A 20,502-nucleotide genomic window follows, 5' to 3' on the forward strand; every position below is an offset into this window, starting at 1 on the left:
AGGATTATTTTTTTAAATGCTTGGTTATCATTACTTTACCATTAATTTTTAATATCAATACATAATATGCCCGAAAAAAACTATCACTCACTACGTGGTACGTACCACACTGTATCCTGCTTCATCAAAACTCAAACACACCGCCCATGAACGAATAACGAATAAACCATCAACTCGAAATAATAAATGCCATACGTTGCAAGGGAGCCAAGCCTATACGTCCCGATTTGTAATTTCAGTTGCAGAAATTATAGCGTTAGAGGAGGCTAGCCTCCAGTTGGTCTCCGTTAGTGTACGACTGCGTTTGTTTTTTATTTAATTATTCGGACGGTATACCGTAACGGACCGGGACTAAAAAATATATCGGTAAATCGTTTTGGTGTTTCCTGATAATATTTGTTATTTGTGTATAAAACAGGCAGTATTGTATCATAACAGTGCTTTTTGGTAATATTTTTAATTTGTTTTCAAAGTGTTTTCTTTCAATTTTAAGGTGTTTTCTGGTTTTCACTTTTCGGTAAGTTTTTTTTCATTTATTATGGATAAGTTGGACGAAATTAAAAAATCTGACGATATAGTCGATTGGTTGCTGACAAATAATTTTAAGTCTTTATCTTATGATAATAAATTTTACATTATTAAAACTCTGGGAAGGCCTCAACCAAATTTGATTTCAATTAAAACGTTAGATAATCGACAAAATCGAAGATTTAATATTAGTTAGTACGATAAATGCGATTGGTTATCCGGCTCCATTAAACGGGAAAAACTTTTTTGTTTGCCCTGTGTTTTATTTTCCGTACAAACCGAATACCAAACGTGGTCTAAAATAGGATACTCCGATTTAAAAAATTTACCTCGTTCTACAGAAAGACATTTTGAATATAAGGAGCATATATTTTCGTCTTGTAAATTAAAATAACAGCTTTAGATACAGCTCAAAAAGAGGCCATAATTTCTTTTAATAATCAGGTCAGGGAAAATCGGTCGAATTTAAAAAGACCAAAGATTCGATTAATCGCCGGAATAACAAGGAACTTTTAATGTTATGGGGCAAATATGATTCACAATTTGGCACTTTTTTAAACGGTAGCGTTTTTTCGGGCACCTCAAAAACCATCCAAAATGAGCTTATAGACAGTGTGGCATATATTATTAAGGAAAATATAAGCAAGGAGATTGAAAGTGTTTCTTTTTTTGCATGGGAAATTGATGAAACTACCGATATTACCTGTACATCACAACTTTCAATCGTTTTTAGATATGTCAAAGATGTTAATGTGGTAGAACGTTTTATGGGTTTTCATGATGTTTCATCTGGGCGCACAGCTGACGATTTTTTTTATTTATTATTACTATATACCCAGAGCTATATACTATATACGCCGGAGGCGGGCTTTTCTGTGTGTATATAGTCTTTAAGACTTTAGCCTACCCTTTTCTCCAATGCACGAGCCGCCACTGGTTATTGAGAATGTAGCTGAACGAATTTCCTTTGGAATGATGCATACAGAACGGTGTGTTTTTCTCCAATTTTGGAACACACCAACATGGATCTTCAAAGTCTTCCAAATTCACAACAGTCGTGTACATATTGAATAGGTGCTGTCTGTCATCCAGGAAGGCTTTCTTCTGATGACCACGTCGTTGTCTATTGTCGTTTATCTTCCTGCATCAGTTGAATTTTGTACGGGTACAGATCCAAGTCACGACGCAAAATTCGCCAAGTTGTGGTCTACGAAAGGCCGAATTCTTGTGAGCGACGCGAAATCAACTGCTTGGGATTCTCCTGCACACTCTCACAGACAGCGGCGATGTTTTCGGCAGATCTTGTGTTTCGTTGACGTACGGGTGTTGGTCGATCGTTTACTGAACCAGTGGACCCAAAGTCATCCACCACATTGCGAATAATCCTCTCGGTAGGACGATTATGGTGTCCGTAAAATTAGCGAAGCGCGCGGTACGTTGCCCGAACAGAACACCCATTTTGATAAAACAATTGTATTAATTGCACATGTTGTTGAATGCTATATCCGTCCAAACAGACTTAATAAATGATAACCAATTTGACAGATGTAGCTTCAACAAGATGGCCGTTATCAATTGTGAAAATAACTTCAGTACAAAATTACCTGGACATAATCTGCCAAACATTGTACATGTTTTTCTAAATCTATATCGGCGAATATGACTTGTATTCGGGATCCGGTGCTGGTAACTATCTTCCACATACATTCTGTATTCCTGCTGTAGGGTTCTGGATAGTGGGGGGAGATTATAGAACCAGTTGGTGAAGTAAGAACACCGCCACAGCCTGAAAATGAAAGAGTTTCACGAATCAAAAATAATTTTAGAGTTGATCAAAGAATGTTAACTTTCACAGCTGGAGATAACTGTGTGAAAGCTATTTTCCAGATTTTTTGGCCGTTATCAGCAGGTTCTTATGCATGACAAACAGCTTTACTGTTTGGATTTCATGTGTATTTTTAAATTTCAGATACCTGTTGCTGCTGAAGACCAAGTTATTCTGAAGCCCTTTCCAGTTCTGCTAAGATCTGATTTGAAAAACAGGTACAGCTTGTTGGCATGTGAAGGAATCTGTTTGGGAATCTCGGTACCACAATATTTGCCGATAAGAGGAGAAGCTGATGTGCCGCCATTTCTGGAATACAAATAAGGTAGAATTCAGGCCCGATTTGATCATTTTTCTCTTATTTATATTATTCTTGACTTTTCAACGAGTTCGCATAAACTATTATAAGGTCATATATACTCTTATTTTCCTTATCCCATCAATACGATACAATTCCGTCACTCACACTCATATCCCAAAATCGATCCCTTGCAATCCAATGTCTTATTATAATATGCAGCACAACTGAGTTCCGTTTTTAATTATTCCATATAAACATATTGCTTTCTAACACTCCTGTCTTTCAGTACAGGAGTGTTTCCCGAAAAATTGAAGGCCAGAAAACTTGTACCTGTCCACAAAAAATCGGATCCATTTGTTTTAGAGAACTCTAGGCCCATTAGTGTTCCATCTAGTTTCTCAAAAATATTTAAATATGCATATACCCACATCGTTTACTATATTTCATGAGAGGCATAACATTATCTCCCCGATTAAACATTGTTTTCGATCCAATATATCCACTATTACTGCTGTGACAGCTTTTAACTAAAAAATATTGAAGTATATCGAGGCTAGTGAACACCCTGCTGAAATATTTTGTAATCTCAGCGGGGTATTCGACGGCGTCGACCACACGATACTATTAAATAAATTATATTCATATGGAATAAGAGGAAATGCCCTTGACTCTATAGTCTTTCACCAGAAACAGGAGTCAATTCGTTTCAGTGAATCATAGATCTGAAAATAGTTTATAAATGTATTTCACATAATCAAGTTTTGATCATTGGAGTACCTCGAGGATCAGTGTTGGGGCCGCTATTATTTATATTATATTGTAATGATGTTGGGGCCATGGTTGCTGAGAATACGTGCGTTATGTATGCAGATGACACATCATTTCTAATTTTGGACAAAGACGACACAATTTTGAAAGAAAATTGTAACACGGTGTCAATCATTGTGTCCATCATTGTATACATATGACAATCTTTCATATTCTATAAGTTTGGTTTAATTTTACAAAATGTACAAAATGCTCTTTGACTTATCCTATAACTTTGTAAGTTCTACATGATTACTAATAATAATAAAAATAATAATCGTCTTTATTGTTTCCCAGCTGTAGTTACATACAAATATTAAAATAAATTACAGAGCTAGTTGCTGATATAACAAAAGGTGAAGTTCAACTCAGTTAGCACAAGTGCTACTGCGTTGATCTTCTTAAAGTGATTTGATTTGATTATTCAATAAATAATTTTGAAACGATTATTAACTAAACTTCGGATACCTATTTTATACATTTTTTAAGAAGAATTTAATGAATCCACAGTATGAAGTTCTTTCTTCAGATCTTATGAAATAACTCCACATGTTTTTGTTCGAATATAATTCTAGCTAGACTTGGGTTATGTCATTCAATACTGAGAACTCCTGTCAGTATGTTTTCGTATTGCCCACTGTATAATGATTTTGACTTCAAAATATTCAGACAATCTTGAATGTGTCAATTTCTCAATAATTTCAGATAAAACTGGTTAAACTGAAATTGGTCTATAATTCGTCATTTGATCGAAAGAAATTTGTGCTTTGCATTCATTTCGTCAATAGCAATATTGAAATTTCATGTTCGTTTCCCCATTATCGTCGGGGTGTGAAAAACATCGATAAATTAGAAAAATTGATTTTCTTCAGAAATTAATTATAATCCCGCCTGTTGGAAGTACTCTGGCTGGTATCTCAATCGCCACAAAAGAAATAACCAGGAAAGGAATTTCTGGCAAAAACATAACAATAACATAACAATCTGCACTGACGGCAGACAAGTCCTATTAGCCTTGAACAGACAACGTGTTATCTCAGGGCTAGTACTAAAGTGCCACTAAGATTTAGTCAAAGCCTCGGTAAATAACAACATTATCCTGAGGTGGGTTGAAGGGCACGACAGGAGTAAAGGTAATCGCATTGCCGACTCTTTAGCCAAGGAAGCGGCTGGACTGAGAATTGTAGAACCCAGTGGCACCTACGACCTGATGACTTCGACATTTGCAGTACTAGCCAAATGTTACACCCATGCTCAACCTCTAAAGAGATGGGATGGAATCAAAGGATGCAGTCTTGTCAGGATCACCCTGGATGAACCTGAGAAACTGGCGCCAAAGAAATATCTGTCGATGACAAGAAAAAATCTACGCTTAACAGTAGTATTTCTGACTGGCCACTGTCAACTAAGGAAATACCTCCATAATATGGGGCTAGTGTACACACCTCTATGCAGAATATGTCAACAGGAAGATGCGACTATCAGGCATGCCCTATGCGGGTGCCCGGAGTTATCGTCAATAAGAGAGTGTGTGTTCGGCGAGTCTTTGCCTACACCTGCCGATATAAAGAAGATGACTCCCAGTGACCTGTCCACCTTTCTGGAAAGAATAGACGGTGACCTAGGAGGACAACTCCTCGGAAGGTCACATGTGGCCTAAGTGCTGTGCTACAGATACAGATATAGAATGTGTCGATTTCTCAATAATCACAATCACAATAATCACAAGAAGTTGTACTTTGCATTCGTTTCGTCAATTGCAATATTGAAATTTCATGTTCGTTTCTCCATTATCGTCGGGATGTGAAAAACATCGACAAATTAGAATATTTGATTTTCTTCAGAAATGTATTATAATCCCGCCTTGGAAGTACTGACAGCAAAAAGAATGTCTATTAAGGTACAGGGTATATATGAAATAATGCGGTCTCAATGCCCCCAAGACATGCATTGGTCAGAATAATAGACGATTATCAAAGAGAGCGTATTGACATGAATTAGACAGCTATGATATTTTTGCCACTGAATTGAGAAAAATGCTAATCAAAATATTTTGCTTTGAAAAAAATCATGCAAAGAATTTTCAGCTTATGAATTTGGACAAAATTCCTGACTATTATTTTTAAATGTCACCGATTTTTATATTTTTATTTTTATATTCTCGTAATTACTGATCTATTCAGTTTGAAATATATTAAAATAATTTTTAAATATTGTATTCAGCAAGCTCAATTCGTATTCTGATTTGGTTCGTAAATTTGTTATTTTTAACTAGCACCAACATCAAACTGTAGTGTTCAGATGTTAGAAACTTTAAAAACATTGATATTTTATCATTATATGCGGTATATTTTATTGCTAGGTTAACGTCAGAAAATCGTCATGAATATAAGCAAAGCCTTAAAGAAAAATGTTTATAGATATTTTATGGACACTTTTTGGGTTCTTTCACATTCTGCATGCTGAAAATACATAAAAACTGTAATTGATAACTTTATAAAAGTGAGGAAGAAGCAAACGTTTTAGTTCACCCCATTGAGTAACTTGTCATATTTGATAAATTTGCTTATCAAAAAAAGGGTTACTTATATTGAACACGGTTAAAAACTGAACTGGTGACTAACTGTGGAGAGTAGCCCATAGTTGCTATGCCGAATTTGCTATACCAAGACATATAAAGAGTCTTATATTGTATCCTTATTAATTTGGAATTAAAAAATAAAACTCTGAAGTTCTCATCCTCTTCTTCCCATGATAAATTGGAGACGAGGGTTATTATCGCTGAAAATTCGAAGAACCTCTTCTATTTCTATTTCAAACTTAATAAGATATCATCAACAGTTTTCCTTCATTAATATTTGAAATTTAACATTATCTGATTGTTTTTTTGAATAATATTCAAATTCAAATACCCATATTCTTTTAATAGGAAAATATGTGAATGGGAATTTTTTTTTTGTGAGTGTTCTTTACTGGATTCCATCCAGAAAAGAGCCATCTGCCTGATTTTAGATGCGAACATCACGAGCAACCTTGATAGCCTGAAACAAGAAAGGTTGGAGATTTGTCTTTCTTCTATAGATACTTTTACGGGAAGTGTTCAAGTGACGTGGCACATTTGATTCCACCAAGAGCGGTACATATCAGAAATACGCGACGGATTGTGGCTTCTCATCGTTTTGAGGTTCAACTCAGTACACTTCAAACTTCACCACAGTGAAGTTTGAACTCTTTCATCTGTAAAACTACGTTCATGTGGAATAAACTTCCTGAGAACATTTCCAAACTGAGTCAATCTCCAAGGATTCAAATCCAATGTGAATCGCTACTTTCGCACAGGCACCGCTCTGAGAGCGCCTTGAGAGGATTTTCCTGTAGTGCTTGTGTTTTTTCCTTCAAAAAATCTAACTTTACTTTACATTGGATTTCTTTTCTCGTTGTGTCACTTACTTGGGATATTTTTGAAATGTATATACTATCAGAATGTTATAGCTTTTTCGAGACGTAAGCTCAACTCTGAGTCTTAGCAGTATTCAGAGTTTGTTCAAAGCCAAATAAAAATTACGTTCTTTCAATACAATGGTTTCTATCCTTTCATCGTATCTTAATTCGAAAGCTCTGGTTGATGAGGGAAATTGCACTTCAATTGATTTTTGTATACTCTTAAACAAAATTGACTGCATCAAGTTATTGATTCAAATTGGAGTTATTCCCGGATAATATATCCAGCTTATGGAAAGTACCTAAATTTTAACAGCTTCAATTTCATTTAAAGTACCTGTCGTCATATATACTAATGTTATAAGTTAGTTGGTCATTTTTAAACCTGTTAAAAATGAACATTTATTTATGAAAATACAATCTATATAGTTGAAAAGTAATTGAATCCAACGAATGCTATACTCACCTTATCTCTAGCCAGTCATATCTGCACCCAGAATAAGATTCTATATCGAATTCGGTTACATTCAGCATTATCTGTTGACCTGGCATCACGTGTATAATCCACGTGCACTCTCTATTGGTTGGGTACTCCTCAGGATATCTGGGAGACTTTATGACTCCTGCTGACGTAAAATAGCTTCCACCACAAACTAAAGTAAGATGGGTTGTTACTCAGTGACATTTGAAATAATTCATTTCGTATACAATTCCCACTTCATTTTATTCCTTACCATTCTTTTCCGGAATGAATGTGTATGATGCCAAAAATCCATCCATGTTAATAGATACATCTGAAGTGAATACAACAGTCATCATGTTGGAAGAACTGAGAAGTATGGGTGGTGCATTGAATCCACAGTATTTTCCTATCAAACCGCCCATTCCTAAATCTGTGTTGTTGTCAAAAACTTGAACATTGTCATAGCTGCAGTCGTAGCTCTGCTCTAAATTGAAAGTCATCCATGTTAACTGTATCACATTTTGTGGAGGCGCAATTATGAGCCATGTGCACGAGGAAGAAGGAGCGTAGCTGCCATCTACAACTGATGGCGAAATAGTTCCGAACTTGTTTCTAAGAATACCTCCACAGCCTGTGGGAATACGACAAATAATATCAATGATTCCACGTCATACAAAGTGAAAATCCATTTAACAGAAATCAGTTTAATCAACCCTAAATCTAATTTGTTATGAGCTCTACAATTTCATTTAGAATCTGCCTCATTGGCAGATTCTAAATGAAATTGGCATCATCTCCTGATGATGCCAACTAGCAAAATGCGCATCGAAAGAGAATATTTTCATTGTAGATTTATTCCAGGTCAGAGGTTCTAATTCTACCTATCAAGAATTATTTCTGTCAGATTATATTAATGACTATGACTTCAGTGAAGCAGATGAATTCAGTGAAGCAGCAGAATACAGTAAAGAAATGAAACAGGTTAACTCACCAACATCCACAGAAGAATACTCTGCTATAATAGATCTAAAACTTCTTGGCATTTTCATCCACAGAGTATTATGCGATGATGTTATGTTGATTGTTTTGAATCCACAGTATTTTCCTATTAAAGTTGCATTTTCATGATCCCCATCTCTAACCTATGAATTGCAAAAGATAGATTACTCATACATCTCAAAAATATTCCAATATATATCCTAAAAAACCAAATGGAGATTCTCTCTATCGTATATATATATATATATATATATATATATATATATATATATATATATATATATGAACCCCTTCATTATATCTGGAGAGTACTCTCAGGTATATGAAAGATACAGATGATGTGAGATGCTATCATCCATTTTGAGCTTATCTGAGGAAAATATCACAGCACCACATTCTCAGATTATCGAGATAATGTGAAGCAGTGTATGAAAAATTATCGACGTCGGCATCTATTATAACTGAAGAAGATTATATGTAAAACTAATTCTGGTTGCTGAACATCCAAATTCCATCCCAACCAGAAGTGGGAGCTCTCGATTGATGAGCAAAAACTGCAAAAAAAGGAAAAAATAATCTATATTCAAAGGTTCACATCTCGAAAACTGTACAATTCTGAGCTTTGGCTGAGGACACCAGGTTAGCATATTCCTATCCGTGAAAACTTCAGATTTCATATTCGATACCTTAACGGGGAGATGAGGTCAACTAAGAAGAAGAAGAACTCAGGTAAAACTCAACAACATTTAAATAGTAGGTAATAGAGGGTTTATGGACTACTCTATTTCTGAACACATAACGAATACCATTTTACCATTATAGTAAGAAGTGAGTTGAGCAAGGTCAACAAACTTCTGAACACGTAACAGCACACCTTGATAATGACAAATGAGATTTTGTCGAAACGTCGGTGAAATTAGAGATAATATCACATACACGGATCAAATACCCGGAAAAACCAGTTCAGCATATTCCTATCCGTGAAAACTTCAGATATATATATATATATATATATATATATATATATATATATATATATATATATATATATATATGGTGGCCACCATGATGAGTGGCCAAGTGTAAAGATGGGCAACACTTGTTTGCCGAAAGCAGGAAACAACACATACGCATGGAGTCAACAACAGAAGCCAACCGCACATTTGTGGTTCCAGTTAGAAGACCAAGAATTCCTGCATCGCGCTGATGAGGCCAATAGCCAGAAACACGTGTCCGCGGTTTGCCCCCCTTTTTTGGAGTGTTGTGTCCACGAATTGTTTCATTTTTGATTTGTATCATGCACACTCGATAAAATCTCTATTTGTATTTATATCCTGGACCCGGATGTCACGCAGGTAGCTATAGCTGCCTACGTGGTCATGTTAGATGTAGCCTAGGAATTCTAGGTCTTCTAACTGGAACCATAAATGTGCGGTTGGCTTCTGTTGTTGACTCCGTGCGTATGTGTTGTTTCCTGCTTTCGACAAACAAGTGTTGCCTTTCTTTACACTTGGCTGCACCGCGCTGATGAGGCCAATAGCCAGAAACACGTGTCCGCGGTTTGCCCCCCTTTTTTGGAGTGTTGTGTCCACGAATTGTTTCATTTTTGTTTCATTGTTTCATATATATATAGTAAACTGGATTAGCAGGATCTCTCAGTCAAAAAATCAAAAATCAATACTCTGCTCTACTTTCCCAAGCTTTCGGTTCTAATGGGAAGCTTCTTCAGGGCCTATAATTTATTGAGTTGTGGGTTTTTTCGCCATTGAAAAACAATAATCATACTTATAGTAAAAATTAGTCAAAAACAATCAATTGAACATATAAATTGACGAAGAAAGTTGAATATGTATAGGATTACTTTGGGTTTGACAAATGTCATACCTTCACATGAATGTCATTTTTCAATGAGTATGATGATTTCTAAATCTTTGACTTTAAAGAAAGAGTTATTGATAGATACAATTTTCATTATTATTATGTTTTTGATGTAGTTCTAGTAAGTTACTGTATATACTGCTGAGATTATCAATGTCAGTTTTCTTATTATACAAACAGAAGACTTATTAATTTCAACCATTTCAAGAAAAAGACGTTTAAAAATATTTTTTTCTGTATGTAAAACATGCATGAATATCCTACATTCCGAAACCTCATCCGTCCTCAAAACGAAACACCAAATTCCCTAAGACTCTCAACCTCATCAGCCACTGCATGTCTAGCACTACTATTTTACAAACAAGTGAAAGGCGCCCCATGTATTTCCCACTATCCCCAGTCCTTGCAAACCTTTTCATGGAAGACTTCGAAACCAGAGCCATTGACCTCAAACCTACGTTTTGGCTTCGATACGTAGATTACATCTTTGTTATGTGGTCTCATGGATTTAGAAGTCTCCATACATTCCTAAGTCACCTCAACTTCTCACATTCCGACCTAAAATTCACAATGGATCTCGAAAATAACAACTCACTTCCATTCCTGGACGTCCACCTCAATATTAAATGATTCCTTGTCGCACATTTTTTTTATCGTCACCCTTCCCAATTGAATTCCGCTTTAAATTATCTCATGCACAGGGTGTATCAGACTCACTGCCTGCCATATTGGTCCAAAAAACTAAACGGGCTCAAATCCGGCTTTCGCCAAAACCACTATCTTGAAACCCAAATCCAAAGATCCATCCAACTTCAGGAAACCCATACCCCACATCCCAAATAGCTAGATGAACAGGCGAACCACCCAAAAGCTTTTCTTCCTTATATTCATGGAGTTACTGACAAATTGAGCCGAATTCCAGTATTCACAGGCAACAATTAAATTTACATTTTCCTACGAACACCCAAGGGCTTGATACCCAATACGAAATGTTCCACCTGCTGCATAACTTTCATAGGCCATACCAACAGAAGAGTCTCCAACAGAGCCTATGAACATGATCTTGCTGTCCATAAATCAGATCCAGCCTAATTCCTCTTCAAACATCATCTTGAAACAGGCCACACGATATACCTCGAAAACAATTACCACCGAAATAACTCTCCAGGCCAAGATAATCCACAAAGCTAATGGAATTGAAAAACGTCCCGCTGCCTTAAAGAACGAGATGACTTACAAAGATTACCTCATTCATGGAGATCATTACTGTCACGCAGATTGAGACCCATGCAAAGACCAGTGACGAGACCTGGGGAGTAGGCAAATTGAGACCTCAATATAGTAACTTCTTGAAAACGGATTCAAAGTCGAAGAGAGCCGTAATTTTCTTTATTGTTAATATTTTCCCTTCAACTTTACGTCATTATTAATATCATATCTATTACTTTTCTACTCACCTCAATGTATCCTGGGAAACAAGGTGTATTTCTATATGGTATTGTTCTGTAGCGGTAATAGGGTATTACAATTTTCAGTGTTAAAATTATTTTATTTCCAGGTGGCCTTTCTATGAGATAAACACAATTCAAGAAATCATCCGATCCTCCAGTTAAGTTGAATGAACCACTGCTCTCCACATAGGTTGCGCCACAAACTAAAAATAATATCACACTACAGGCAAATATAACAAAAAAAGTACTAGACTTTCAACTTTTGATGGTTCTGAAATGAAAACTTATTTCTGATGTAGATGTAGGAATTAATCCCACAAGTTTGGCCCTCTTTTACCTTTTTCGTATTTGATTTTCCATCCATTCACTTGGGTCAAAGTAGAAGATACGATGGTGACTTGGTTGCCCGATGAAATATATTGAGCTGGAATATTGTTTCCGCAGTATTTTCCAATAGATGGTGATTGTTCGTCTGGGCCCTCGTGTAGCTTAAATATTGAAGGAATATATCATATTTGTAGTTTAATTTTATTATTGAATTTGAGAGAAAGAACTGACCAAAATAAATAATTACAAATAGTTAGGAGCATGTGTGTGATGATTCTAGGAATTCTGAATCATAATTATCATTCTTATTTTGACTTTATTATTATTGCATTTTACTTTTTTCAACTTACTCCATATGAATATTTCAATTCCTATCATTCTTTAACATCATCAATTTTTTTGTATAAAAAAATTTAGGTTTCAAAATTGTTAATACTTCCAGACAATTGAAACATTGTCAACCAGATTCAAATGAATTACAAAATTAATTTCTAAGCAGAATTTCTGAGTTGGTCGTTTGTTAAGTCTTTTTTATTTCTTCCAAAGAAATATCATTTTCCTAATAACTTTTCTTACAATTCACGAAGCTTAATATGCTTAAAATAGCAATTTTTTCCCAATTTAACCGACTCTCGCGCTTTCTAATTTTCCTATGCTGGCTTTCCTTATAATGGGCTGCCAAATAGAATATACTCATATTATATAACTTGGAGTGAAAGTTCATTCATACAAATTATTTCTTCTTTCTTTTTAATGGAAAAGGGTAAGTAGTAATCGATAATTGTAAAAGTGATGAAGAAATTTCAATTTGATGTTAAACAAGATTCGGTTTTTGCCACAATTTCATATTTGTTTTATATAAAAATATAAAAAACCAATTTGCACTATTTTATTCAACTAAAAATGAAAATTTCTTGAATAAAAATAGTGATAATATTGGAAAATTGATGAATAATCATACAAAATAAACATAGACGCACATGGGGTCTTTCGCCCCGTGTGGTCGCCTGGATCTACTCTGCAATAATAAGACCTATGTTAACGTACGGAGCCATTGTATGGGGACCGAAAGTTCTACAAGCAACGGCCATCCAAAAATAATTAAATCAAATAAAGCGATTGGCTTGTTCAAACATTAATTAGTTACTGGTCTGTACTGGGCCTGTAAGTTAAGGAGGTTGCGTTAAATGCCTTGTTACGATTGTGCACGGCTGGTGTAAACCTTGAAGTAGGAGTAGGTCAATTCAGGCTAAGCCTATGGCAAGCCATTGATGCAATTGAACCCAGGTTTATATTTAATAAACCCTACAAAATACAAATAAAACATGCAATACGTATAAATACAGACGGCTCAAAAACCATAGAAGGCTCAGGATGTGGAGTTTACTTCAGATCACTAAGCCTAAGGATTGAGTGGGGAATCGGAAAAATACCATCGTGGTACAAACAGAACTGGCTGGTATCTCAATTGCCACAAAAGAAATAACCAGGAAAGGAATTTCTGGCAAAAACATAACAATCTGCACTGACAGTAGACAAGATTTATTAGCTTTGAACAGACAACGTGTTACCTCAGGGCTAGTACTAAAGTGCCACTAAGATTTAGTCAAAGCCTCGGTAGATAATAACATTATCCTGAGGTGGGTTAAAGGGCAGGACAGGAGTAAAGGTAATCGCATTGCCGACTCTTCAACCAAGGAATCGGTTGGACTAAGAATTTTAGGGCCCGGTGCTACCTAGGGCCTGATGACTTCGACAATTGAGGAACTAGCCAAAAGGCACACCCATGCTCAATCCCTAAAGAGATGGGATGGAATCAAAGGATGCAGTCTTGCCAGGATCACCCTGGGCGACCCTGGGAAACTGGCGCCGAAGAAATATCTGGCGATGACCAGGAAAAATCTACGCTTAACAGTAGAATTTCTGACTGGCCACTGTCAGAAAACAACTACATATTATGGGGCTACTGGACACAACCCTATGCAGAATGTGTGAACAGGAAGAAGAAACTGTCAGGCATCTCTTATGCGAGTATCCGGAGTTATCGTCAATAAGAGAGTGTGTGTTCGGCGAGTCTTGGCCTACACCTGCCGATATAAAGAAGATGACTCCCAGTGACCTGTCCACCTTTCTGGAAAGGATAGACGGTGACCTAGGAGGACAACTCCTCGGAAGGATGTACAATGGGTCACATGTGGCCTAAGTGCTGAGGACTTACACTCTACACTTACCCTCCCTACTCTACAGATACAGATATAGAATGTGTCGATTTCTCAATAATCACAATCACAATAATCACAAGAAGTTGTACTTTGCATTCGTTTCGTCAATTGCAATATTGAAATTTCATGTTCGTTTCTCCATTATCGTCGGGATGTGAAAAACATCGACAAATTAGAATATTTGATTTTCTTCAGAAATGTATTATAATCCCGCCTTGGAAGTACTGACAGCAAAAAGAATGTCCATTAAGGTACAGGGTATATATGAAATAATGCGGTCTAAATGCCCCCAAGACATGCATTGGTCAGAATGATAGACGATTGTCAAAGAGAACATATTGACATGAATTAGACAGCTATGATATTTTTGCCACTGAATTGAGAAAAATGCTAATCAAAATATTTTGCTTTGAAAAAAATCATGCAAAGAATTTTCAGCTTATGTACTGTTTTCCGTAGCAGCATCTCAAGAACACATATTATCACATATTATCAATTTCCACCACCTCATTCTAGAAATTTGGACAAAATTCCTGACTATTATTTTTAAATGTCACCGATTTTTATATTTTTATTTTTATATTCTCGTAATTACTGATCTATTCTGTTTGAAATATATTCAAATAATTTTTAAATATTGTATTCAGCAAGCTCAATTCGTATTTTGATTTGGTTCGTAAATTTGTTATTTTTAACTAGCACCAACATCAAACTGTAGTATTCAGATGTTAGAAACTTTAAAAACATTGATATTTTATCATTATAGGCGGTATATTTTATTGCTAGGTTAACGTCAGAAAATCGTCATGAATATTACCGATATAAATAAGATGCCTTCTAGTGACCTGTCCACCTTCCTGGAAAGGATAGGATGGATGATGACCTAGGAGGACAACTTTTCGGGAGGATGTACAATGGGTCACATGCGGCCTAAGTGCTGTAGCCCTACACTTACTCTCCCTACTCTAAATATACAGATACAATAATGTCCATCTTGGCAAATAAAAGAACGATCCAATTCCATGTTATTTCTAAATTTTTAATGAATTGACATAAAAAATACAAAATCTACAAAAGTCAATATATTTTTTGAAAACGTCATAGTGGGTTACTTGGTTTAATGATGATCATAAAAACTTTTTCAACGAATTTATTCGCAACACCTTTATTTATATATGTCATATTTTTTGACAATCTACTAAATAATCAAAAGTTTGATGTAGATATACATTTGAAAAAATGCAATCAACAGATTTGAAAAGTAAAAATGAAGTGTCTAGACTTTTATAGCATAATATCGTGAATTTTGAAGAGTTTTATGCAAATCTCACATTCAATTTTGAAAGTTCAATAGATTATCCAGTCTAAACTAGTCTTCTACTTCATAATCACCTAATCCCTAATCGAATTAAAATCTTATGAGCGAGTTCATTACTATGAAACATACCTCTACATAATTGAATGTACATTTTGCGTCATCGCCTAGGTCGAATTTCAAAAATGTTATTTTGATTTTGGTATCGATGCTCTGTTGGATTCTATATTGACAAATGATAAAGTCAAACTCATCTGTTGATTGTACCGATTCGATGGTACCTTTCCTTGCCGTATATACACCTCCACAGCCCGGGGTACCTGAAAAATATTACATTTGATCGAAAGATTGAAATATAAAAACTCACACAGTGTCAGAAAAAACGTTAAGTTATTTGTTTAACTAGAAGGCGTTGATGCCTAGGCATTAAAAATGGTTTGAAAATTATTTTATAGTATCTCCCTAGGCGGGAGATACTATAAAAAGAACGATAGAATTTTATTATTATTGAGCATAACAAAAAGTAAGTAGATAAAGTTCTATAATATTATTGATTGTTATAGGTATTCAAAAATAGAGATATTTTTTTATTTTTTCATGTTATTACACCTGTTTGGAACATATGTTCACAGTTTAGTTTTTGGCCATGAAAATTGTGTTTTACGTGTCCCGTGATTGTCTGCTATCGATAAAACTGAATCAAAGAATTTGCATATAATTTTGTGTATAAAATGAAACCAAGTGCTCGAAAACTATTGAAATGTTGACAGTCACAAACAGATTCACAAATGGTACAAGCTCTTCACAGATTTCTCAAAAACAGTGTAAAAACAATCGAAGAAAAATTATGTTTTAACGCCAGGGAAGAATTACTGCCTTGCAATCATTTATTTCTACCTAGTTGAACAAATAACTATTTAAGGAATTTTGCGTTTTTTCAATGTGCATCGAACCACTATTCATTCATTAACACAGTCAATCAGTTATTTTCATTATTCCAATCAAAAGTATTGATGCAAAAGTGTGGTTTTATTCATGATCCAAGAGTCAAATACTGGGGGCAGCGAAACAACTTTTAACTTTCCCCTAGATATATACAACACTATTGGCAGAAACTGTAATATTCCAAATATTATCGAATTTTTTAAATGTATCGATATTATAACAAAATTATGAACATGTACTACTCGCTAATAACCACTTTGTTGATTCGAATTCGCTTATCGCTTAAATAAAAAAAAATATCTGCCGCCATTCCGTAGTATCTGATATAGTTTTGGAAACCACGAATATAATTGCAGAAACAGAATAAAGCTATAAAATATATTTTTGAAGTAGATTATGAGGAACCAAATATTAATTTATACAAAATAAAAAACTTATCAGACATATCAATGTTGTACATAAACTTTTCATCTTTATTCATCTGACAAAAAAAAATTGAAACACTCAAATTTGATTTTAGAATGCCGATGACACCAAAAAATAGTAATCAATGTAACTATTCAAAAAGGCATTCAAAAAATATCAGGGGGGTTTCTAATCAAATATTGTTAAATAATAGATTTATTGGAATCGTTTCAAATTATATAATAATTAATTTTTTTAATGTCAATGAAATAAAATTTCAAACAACATCTAAAAAATATTCTTTGTTATAAATAATTATAATGTAATCAATATATTTCATAAATTTTTATTTTAGTGAATCAGTTGAACTCTCTTTTGTTTTTTTTTTATATTACGCGCTCCCAAATATACATATTTGCTTGGGAAAATAAAGTATTAAAAGAAATGGCGAATGCGACAAAAATGTCAAAGGCGGTATTTGAAATTTGCCGAATGAGCCAATGTCTGATCAAAAAATTGCAACCTCATTAGTTTTACCACTGGGAGGTCAGTATCAAAAAAATCTTCTCGACAACAGAAAGCAGTCAAGCAAATTTCAAAAGATTTCAAACAATATTTGGAACAAGTTCATCAAAATCAATTTAGGATTGGACACCAACAACTAAAAGAGGCCATGCAGTTATAGGATGAAGATGATCTTCAACATAACAGGACAACTCATCGGACAATGTCCATTTGAAGGACACCTGAACAAAATGAAGCTGTGTAATACGGAGACCTCAGTAGCAGGCAATGCAGCAAAAGAACAAAGAAAGCTCGTCAAAAAACAGATGATCGAATAATTGTTGAAAATACTGTTTGTTAAAAATATTCAACGAAACTGGAAAATACAATATAAAACGTTACATAATCCTTCATATCAAATATCAACTTAAGAGGGAATATTTATAAAAACAGGTTGTTCCAATCAAACTTTTTCCTATTCTTTGTAGAAATATGAGAGATCAAATTGGAAGGACGATATTTTTAGGATTGACTTGAAAGATTACTTTCACACATGGCATGAAAAACGAATCAATCAAGTCTTCATTCAGAAAAAACAAAATATACTAAATTTTCATCAAAAAGGTTGGTCATTGAACAAATTACTGTCAAAATAGAAGATTTCAAAGTACCAGAAAGCCCGAGCTATGAATGTTTTAGCACGATGATTGATGAAAAATCGACTTGTCTGAATAAATCAGCTGTGTGCAAAAAACTAAACATAACATTTTTCACTATTTACAGACTGAAGTATACCCTGAGCAAAGCATCTCCAGTAAACGTTTATTAAACTCCCGTTTACTAGTTTAACAATTCGTTATAACATTATATCAACCGTGGTTGAGCTTTACCACATCACTTACCTTCAACTACGGAATAGCTGATCTGAAATCCTCGATGAGTTTTTTCAGCATCCGAATGGAAATGTATCATAGCTGTCGATCCTAATGAATAAAAAGGTGCGGGCTTCGTACTATTGCAGAATTTTTGGAAAATACTCGCTTTTCGGCCATCCAACGCCGAGTAAAACTTGAAAAAAAAATGATGAATTTCAGTTTGATTAGCCAGTATTGGTTGTTTGCTGACTCGTTCATTAGGTAAACTATAGATGGTTGACGTTAAACTCAATTCAATATTTTTTTACCTTTCCGATATTTTCTTTCGAAGTAATACTTTTGGATCCATTTACCTACCCATCTTCAGTCGTGAGTCGTAAGTCGCAATGAGTCGTAAATAGTTGAATCAATAATTAATTGCTTAATTAGTTCCAGTTCGAGTAAGACTTTCCAGTAAATGATCAGCCGTACTTAGAGTAATAATATCCATGATAATACTTACTTTGAGGTAATCATGATTACAGTCTGGGTTTTCGCCAATATCCAGCGAGAACAAATGAAACATGAACCGTTTGTCGAAAGGCGCTAGAAGATTCCAGTAGCAGTCCCTGTAACAAAATACAGGTACTACTTGTGTAATAGTTGTGTCGATTATATTATTGAGTCTATGAGTAACAATCTTTCAACATCCTTTACTGAAAAACACAATATACAACTAGAGTAAATTGATACGTTTTATTAGATTTGGAAAAACTCAAAAAAAACCTACAAAAATCAATTTCATTCTTTCCGTTGTCTCCAACTTGCTCTTTGATCCGATTTTTTAAGAACCTGTTCAGATAAAAGTGTATTATTAATACCCTCGTTTATCTATCCCGATGATTTGTGATATATATAACTATATCAGGGTTTTTGCCTTTCTACTACTCCATCTGATACAAAAAAAAGGGATGAGAGAATCTTCCAAAAAAATTAATCACTCCTAAAAATATAACCTCTTCAATTCAAATAAGATTCCTCTTGGCTGGGATTAAATCAAATAGGTGAATGAATGTCATTACGATGTCATCGATGACATAAGCAGATCAAGCTTATTCCGTGACATTCAAAATCGTAATTCATGAATGAAGTGTGTGTATTTTCCATAATGTTATCCAATTTGGTACTGAAAAGCCTTGGGGCAAGTGTCTTAAGGCGAAACATCGGTGTATACCAGTGAGGGTGACAGTGTTCTATGTGAGTACAATTTATTACCATTCATTCAAAGTAGAACTCATGTGAATGATATCTGATTCTTATTCCACATATTCTGTATAATTCAGTGTTCATATAGAAGTATTTGTTTCGAAAGAATTATTTTCTTTCGTGTAATTCAATGTTTATATGAAAATAGCTGTTTCAGGAGGACTTTCTTTCAGTTTGTGTCTGAAAGTTACTTCTTTGCATGATCTACACATTCATGTATAGAGTTTAAAATTGATTACTTCCTTCCTTTCTTTGGAAGATTCTCTCATCCCTTTTTTTGTATCAGATAGAGTAGTAGAAAGCCAAAAACTTTCTTTCCCAAAAAAAAAAAATTAATCACTCCTAAAAATATAACCTCTTCAATTCAAATATATCAAGGTGTTCCAAATTAAGTCGGCACCATTGCCAACTCCGTTATTATTAACGCTACAAACTGAGTTGAACGGGCAACTAAGAAGCATTTTTAGTGGTCTTCTCGCTGTCAAAAACAAAAAATTGACAGTCGCGTTTTCAATGTGGAAATATTTATTTATTTCACTAGTACAAAAAATTTCTTTGTTTTGGCAAATAAAACCTCATGATAGTCCAAACACCCAATTTTGGTACTTATATGAATGACGATATTTTGTTACTAACAGCAAAAAGAAAAAGTTGCGCTGGAATTTGAACTCGTAAAACCCGTGATTATCATGTAGTACCACTTACTTGACAACCACTGAGCTACTTGGTATTGATTTACAAAACGATAATTTCCATATCTTGAAGCCATTCCACTAGTCATATTCATTTTGTGAATCAATATATGTCTGATATAATGATAACATTGAAGCCGTTTTTGTACAGAACAGAAAATACTGGAACGCCATATTATTACGGTTGGAAAAAAATGTGTTTCATTCGACAAAACACAATTATTATGAGTAATCAAGTTGCCCTGAAACTTTGTTGAAATACTATTTGTCAAATATTCT

The 20,502-nt window shown here is 34.6% G+C and overlaps 1 protein-coding gene and 1 long non-coding RNA gene across 2 annotated transcripts in view; one reads left to right on the forward strand and one right to left on the reverse strand.

Annotated features, from left to right (window-relative positions):
• Cubn (Cubilin) overlaps positions 1-20,502 on the reverse strand; it is a 117,538-nt gene that overhangs the window by 74,047 nt on the left and 22,989 nt on the right. Inside the window, exons 13-22 of the mRNA XM_023160245.2 lie at positions 18,789-18,894; positions 18,314-18,479; positions 15,690-15,877; positions 12,031-12,181; positions 11,700-11,896; positions 8,357-8,507; positions 7,637-7,996; positions 7,369-7,555; positions 2,502-2,662; positions 2,133-2,314 (exon numbers count right to left, since the gene is read on the reverse strand). Coding sequence (XP_023016013.2) covers positions 2,133-2,314; positions 2,502-2,662; positions 7,369-7,555; positions 7,637-7,996; positions 8,357-8,507; positions 11,700-11,896; positions 12,031-12,181; positions 15,690-15,877; positions 18,314-18,479; positions 18,789-18,894 — 1,849 coding nt within the window. The remainder of the gene's footprint in view (positions 1-2,132; positions 2,315-2,501; positions 2,663-7,368; positions 7,556-7,636; positions 7,997-8,356; positions 8,508-11,699; positions 11,897-12,030; positions 12,182-15,689; positions 15,878-18,313; positions 18,480-18,788; positions 18,895-20,502) is intronic.
• The window catches only part of LOC141485807 (uncharacterized), a 28,527-nt gene continuing 10,333 nt past the window's right edge, over positions 2,309-20,502 (forward strand). Inside the window, exons 1-2 of the long non-coding RNA XR_012467476.1 lie at positions 2,309-2,437; positions 2,498-2,678. This is a non-coding gene — a long non-coding RNA (uncharacterized lncRNA). The remainder of the gene's footprint in view (positions 2,438-2,497; positions 2,679-20,502) is intronic.

This window comes from Leptinotarsa decemlineata, unplaced genomic scaffold (assembly GCF_025532065.1).
Source record: "Leptinotarsa decemlineata unplaced genomic scaffold, Ldec_3_MD MMD2_tig00026336_RagTag_RagTag, whole genome shotgun sequence".
Taxonomy (NCBI): domain Eukaryota; kingdom Metazoa; phylum Arthropoda; class Insecta; order Coleoptera; family Chrysomelidae; genus Leptinotarsa; species Leptinotarsa decemlineata.